We start from the raw sequence: 6,765 nt of genomic DNA, 5'->3' as shown, positions 1-6,765 counted from the left end.
CTCTGTGGGAGAGGGAGAGGGTGGGAAGATTTGGGAGAATGGCATTGAAACATGTAAAATATCATGTAAGAAAAAAAATTTAAAAAAAATAACTGCAATCAAAAAAATAAAATAAAATAAAATTGTATGCAAAAAAAAAAAAAAAACACAGAAATTCAAGTTTTATTACCTCCACCTTTGACTTGTCAGTGCATGGCTAAGTGTTCCTCCAAAGTTTGCATTTATATAGATGTTTTAAAGGAAAAATTGGAGAGACAGACTTTTCTGGTAACAATGGAAGAATATATGACTCAGAGCATTTCATCAACAATTCTCTATCATCACAGAACTATAAACATTTATGTCTAAATTTGCAAAGGAAACTTGAAATCTGGCACAAATCCATAAGAATCTCTGATCTGTTAAATGATGACCCTTGTAGGGATACCCTCTATATCTAAATGATGACCCTTGTAGGGATACCCTCTATATCTAAATGATATCCTCCTATAGTAGGAGTAGCCTCCACTCATACTAACCTAGTGCAAAATAATGTCTCACACTGTTTGTATAGAAACAACTCCACCCAGGAAAGTACATCCTCATTTTTTGTCCCTCCCTCTCATAGCCTTCCTGTGCAAAGGGAGTGTTTATATGGCTGTTAGCAAATGTTTCACTTTTACAAAAAGTGAATTATGAAAAAAATTATGAGGATTTATTTTAACTGGGAGGATAAATAAAGCTATTTTAGTGTCAGGTAAGACCACTGGAGAAGAAAAGAATAGCAGAGACTTGTAAGAGGAAAGTATATGAAGCTCATTGCTCACAGCTACAGGGCACTCACGGAGGATGGGTAGTTGTCTCAGCCCTCTCTAGCCCACCCGTCCCCTACTGTCCCTCTGATTAGACACCAGCTTTCTTGGAACTTTCCATTCTCTCAGCTGGTGGGCAATGAACTGACCATACCTGAGCAGATGACTCCTGCATCCTCGCTATGATCGAAGTAGTGCTTCCCCCAGCCCCGGGAAGGGCACCTCCACACGTGGGACTCCTTTCCTGTGCACTTCATGTTGTCCAGCCAAATGGGCCCTGATCCCGCCCCAAAGGAAGAAGAGAGAGTGGCATAGAGGGCTTTTCCACAGCCCAACTGTCTGCACACCACGCGGGCATCTTTCATGCTCCAGCTGTAATCACAGATGGTGCCCCAGGAGCCCTGGTTAAGGATCTCCACTCTCCTGGCACAGGGACCGCCCCCGTCCACCAGGCGGAGCTGTCTGCTACCTGAGGAGAGAGAAATGGGACACGGGGCATTGACCTGGAGAATGAGAAGGGTCTTCTGGCCTGTGGGACCCTCACCTGAGCAGTAGGAGGCGCTCTCTTCTGAGGCTGCAGACCCTGCTGGTTCTGATATAGAGTCTTTGCAATCGTGCAGAAGGCAATGGCAACCCACTGCAGTACTCTTGCCTGGACAATCCCATGGTCGGAGGAGCTTGGTAGGCTGCAGTGCATGGGGTCACTAAGAGTCGAACACGACTGAAGCGACTTGGCAGCAGCAGCAGCAGCATTGCACTGGGGCAGCAGCTGGGTCTGGTTTCTTATAGCAGTGGCAAGAGAATTAATAAGGTTGAAAAGTAGGAGGAAAGGTTAAAAAAAAAGTAGGTAAAGAAAGGGTAAATAATGTCTATCAGTGCTGCACTTTAAGTAAATAATGAAGTAGAGAATTAAACCTAAAATTTTCCACTTCCAGGGAAAATGGAGGAGTTCACAGCAGGCCAATGTGTCTTGCTGGGTCTTTCTGGATACAACTTTAAAAGCTGGAAAATGTTTTTTTAAGAAACAGTAAATGTATTCGACATTTGTTAACACAACATGGACTAAATATGCTAAAATTCTAAAGAGTGGAGATTATTTCAATGTTAGTCCAGGATCTATAGTTTCTTTTTCTCTGTGGGAATTTGCCAATTCATTGCATAATTTAATGATTCAGAATCTGGGCTTGGACAAGCAGAGGACTACTGTTGTGACAGGAAGCCAGCATAATTTGGGGGTTACCTGGTGCTGGAGTAACAAAACTAGAGTCTTGAGAGCCTCTCTCACACAGCAGGTTTTCCCCTCAAATATTTGCCCAGTATATAAGCTGTGAAGGGCAGGAAGCTAGAGAACTATATAAAAAGACTTGGAAAGCAGAGTCTTTTTCATTATTTTGGGCACTTAGCTACCAAAGAATCTAGGCTCTGAACTGAAATCTCTGAAAGCCTATGTCATAGGGACAGAGAAATCAGAGGTGGACTGAGTGCTACCAGAACTGCAACCCATACTGTTAATAGCTCAGTTTTAGGTTATATTTAGATGTGTGAGTGAGACACATCCCTTCCCCCTTCTGCCTAGGAAAACAAAGGGTAAATCCTTTCAGGTGTTAGAAAATGTATCAGGAGTATCTTACTTTTTCATATATAATTTATAGCATTCAATAAAAAATGACATGACATTTGACAAGCTAGGATAACATGACAAATGACCAAAGTAAAAAAAGATAAGAGAATGCAGAGACACCTATGATAGAAATGGTGGACTTAGCAGATAAGGATTTTAACTATAATCAATGTATTTAGGGGAAAAGAGAGAAGAAGAGAATAAACAGGTAAAAAGATGAAACAAATAATCATAAATAAATAAAAATATCTAAGGAACTATTGCCAACCTAAAATAAAATGTCTAGGTTTAAAAAGTGAATGAATAAGTTAAAATAATTTTATATAGAACTTAGAATATAGTTATTTAGAGGAGTCCTAAAAATGAGAGAGGCTATGGTTTTTCCAATAGTCATGTACAGATGTGAGAGTTGGACTGTGAAGAAAGCTGAGCGCCAAAGAATTGATACTTTTGAACCTGGTGTTGGAGAAGACTCTTGAGAGTCCCTTGGTCTGCAAGGAGATCCAACCAGTCCATTCTGAAGGAGATCAACCCTGGGATTTCTTTGGAAGGAATGATGCTAAAGCTGAAACTCCAGTACTTTGGCCACCTCATGCAAAGAGTTGACTCATTGGAAAAGACTCTGATGCTGGGAGGGATTGGGGGCAGGAGGAGAAGGGGACAACAGAGGATGAGATGGCTGTATGGCATCACTGACTCGATGGATGTGATTCTGAGTGAACTCTGGGAGTTGGTGATGGACAGGGAGGCCTGGTGTGCTGTGATTCATGGGGTCGCAAAGAGTTGGACACAACTTGAGCGACTGAACTGAACTGAAAGATGAGAGATGAGAAAAAGAAGAAAGAGGAGGAGGAGAGGGAGAAGAGATACAGAGACAGAACTGCAGAAGTAATATCTGAAGATATAACAATAGAGAATTTTTAAAAAAAATAAATGGAGAAGTATGAAAACCCTCACTCCTAGTAAAGCTGCAGAAAATCAAAAGGAAAAAGGAAAATCTGGAATAATAACAGATTTATTTAATACTGAAGGAGGGAAAAAAAGGAGACAAAAAGAACATAAAGCAGATGGATCAATTAAAAACAAATGGCAAATACCAACACATCAATATCAGTAATTGCATTTATAGTAAACAGATTAAGATAAAACAAAATTGACACAAATGTTACTTGCAAAATGCCCACCTTATATTATGAAAGCAAAGAATGGTTGAAAATAAAATGATGGAAAAAGTGTACTAACTGTAACAAAACTGGAGTAGCTATATCAATGTCCCAGAAAGTAGACATTAAGCCAAAATACACTAATTGAATTAAAGAGGGAATTTTCATGATTATAATGAGATGCACCCTTAATAAAGATATTTTAGACAACAAAATTCAAGAAAGGTAACAGACCATAACTTTGAAATATACTTGACAGAGTGAAAAGAAGAAATAGACAAAATCACAATCAAAATGTGGGGTTATTACCATATCTTTCTCAATAGCATGCACACCAAACATACAAAAACCAAAGAAGAATACAGTAGATGTACAACAACATAATCGGCACATTTAACTAAGTAACACAGAGAGCAATGCACCCAACAATGGAAGAGTTCACATTACTGTAAATGCACTGGGAACTTTTATCAAAATGACCACATAATAGGACAAAATCTTTCACTCTTTGAATTCATACAGAGTATTTACTCTGGCCACAGTGGAATAAAATTAAGAACTAATAAGAAAATATTTATAGCCACCTCTATTTGGGGAAACTCAGCAAGATCCTTCCAAAAACCACCTGAGTCTGGGAATTAATTTAAAACTTAGAAAATACTGTGAAATAATGATAATAAACACAAAATAATGGTATGATAAATTCTTCTAATGAAACTCAAGTAGTGCCTAAGGGAAATTTATACCCTAGATTTAGAGAAGAGGAAAGACTGAAAGTGAAAAAAAGTAAGCTTCCAATTAAGAAACTAGATGAGAAAGTCAAGAATGTAGAATGTTGGGGTTAATTTAAAAAGGAATAAAAATTAATGGAAAAGAAGGTAAGCATAAGGTAGAAAATATAGAAGAAAACCCTTTAAACGTGGCTCATTGAAAATTGATGAACACTGAGCAATACTAATGCAGAGCAGAGAGAAAATGAAGTTGACAATACCAAGAATGAAAAGAGACATCAGTATAAATCATACAGATATTTTGGTCATAGTTTTTGTGCTGGTGTTTGTTTGTTTTTTGGCTGTGCTGTTGCTCATGGGATCATAGTTCCCAGGTCAGGGATTGAACCTGGACCCATGACAGTGAAAGCCCAGAGATTTAACCCCTGGATTACATAGCTTTATTAGTACAATTTATACATTTAATGTGGATAAGTGCACATAAAGTGTCAGTTTCTCCACAGCCTTGCCAACACTAAGTGTCTTTAAAAAAAAAACAACGAAACAGTCATTCTGACATGTGTGAGATGATATCTCTTTGTGGTTTTAATTTACATTTCCCTGATGATTGACAATGTCAAGCATTTTTTTATATACCTATTGCCATTTGTATGTCTTCTTTAGAGAAATGTCTATTCAAGCCCTTGGCCAATTTTTTAATTGAGTTATTAGGTTTTAAGTTTGTTGGGGTTTTTTTCTCTTAAGTTATAGGACTTCCTTATTATTTTTGGAAATTAATACCTTATATAATTTGCACTAGCTTGCTTTTTCACTCTGTTGATATTTCATTTGGTTTGCAGAAGCTTTTTAGTTTGCTATATTCCCACTTGTCTATTTTTGCTTTGTTGCCTGTACTTTTGATGTCATATCCATGAACTCATGAGACAATGTGCTTTTATTTTGTGATGGAGCTAAGATATCACATATCTAAAATGTAATTCCTATCTGGTGATGATGTTTTGCCATCACACATAGTAAAATAAATTCAGATAAATACATAAATTTTAAATTAGGTTTTGAATATTCTTTAGTGGAACTATTAAATTGTTTGCAGAAAATAAAACTTGATTCAATGTTATTTTGAGATGAAGAATGGCGTTTGAAACATTGCACTAAAGGCAGAAGTCAAAAAAGTAAAACATTACAGATTTGATCACATAACCCACCCATACACATATACAACCTTAAAAATATATGTAAAATATGGGGAAAATCTTACAAAAATATTTAAGAGAAACAGTAAGTGATGTTTGTTTATAAAGAGTTCCTATGAATAAATAAGAAATTTTAAAACATTCTAGAGAAAAAATATTGTCATGAAAGATATCTTAAGACAGTAATATGGGAAAGAAGATATTTTTGTATATAGTGTTTGTGAAAGTCACTCAGTCATGTCCAACTTTTTGTGGCCCCATGGAGTACGGAGTCCATGGAATTCTCCAGGCGAGAATACTGGAGTGGGTAGCCATTCCCTTCTCCAGGGGGTCTTCCCAACCCAGGGATCAAACCCAGGTCTCCCACATTGCAGGCAGATTCTTTACCAGCTGAGTCACAAGGGAAACCCAAGAATACTGTAGTGAGTAGCCTATCCTTCTCCAGCAGATTTTCCAGACTCAGGAATCAAACCAGGGTCTCCTGCATAGCAGGCAGATTCTTTACCAGTTGACCTACCAGGGAAGCTCTTATGTGGATAAAAAACCATGATGCTATGAAGAAAACAATACTCTCTTTTAAAATTAAGTATTTATTTGGTTGTGCTGGATCTTAGTTGCAGCATGCAAATTCTTACTTGTGGATCATAAGAGAAAAAAATTGTAACTGCATGTGGTGATGGATATTACTGTATGTGTGGTGATTTACCAATATGTACAAATACATAAACACCATGCTTTACACTTAGAACTAATATAATGTTACAAGAATTACGACTCAATTAAAAATTTTAACAAACAAGGTTGGAATATGTGGATTAAATTAGTTTCATTCTTACGTCATTTAAGCTTCTCTGGTGGCTCAGACAGTAAAGAATCTGACTGCAGTGTAGGAGACCCGATTTCATACCTGGGTCAGGATGATCCCCTGGAGAAAGGAATGGTAACCCATTCCAGCTTTCTTGCCTGGAATATCCCATGGACAGAGGAGCCTGGCGGGCTACAGTCCATGTAGTCACAAACAGCACAACTGAGCAACTAACATTTTCACTTTATATCATTTTGTGGACCCAAATTAAACTCATCACTTAGACTTTAAAATATCAAATCTCACTGCATCCTACAGGGTTGGGACAGACACACAGAAATAGTAAGTCACCTGCACACGAGATATAGGCTTCCTCCTTTGGAGAGCATGAAGTGTAATTCCAAGGGTCAGAAGGACACTGCCAGAGAGAGGTATCCATTTTCCGACACTGAATTAAATCT

General features: G+C 37.8%; 1 protein-coding gene across 1 annotated transcript in view; it reads right to left on the bottom strand.

The window, feature by feature from the left end:
- LOC104995501 (antigen WC1.1-like) overlaps positions 1 to 6,765 on the bottom strand; it is a 58,847-nt gene that overhangs the window by 29,096 nt on the left and 22,986 nt on the right. Inside the window, 2 exon segments of the mRNA XM_010849379.1 lie at positions 946 to 1,260; positions 6,656 to 6,763. Of these exon segments, the coding sequence (XP_010847681.1) occupies positions 946 to 1,260; positions 6,656 to 6,763 (423 nt within the window).

Source organism: Bison bison, unplaced genomic scaffold (genome assembly GCF_000754665.1).
Source record: "Bison bison bison isolate TAMUID 2011002044 unplaced genomic scaffold, Bison_UMD1.0 scf7180017864281, whole genome shotgun sequence".
Lineage (NCBI taxonomy): Eukaryota > Metazoa > Chordata > Mammalia > Artiodactyla > Bovidae > Bison > Bison bison.
The sequence above is the reverse complement of the archived record's forward strand: the minus strand, read 5'-3'. Positions and strand labels throughout refer to the sequence as shown.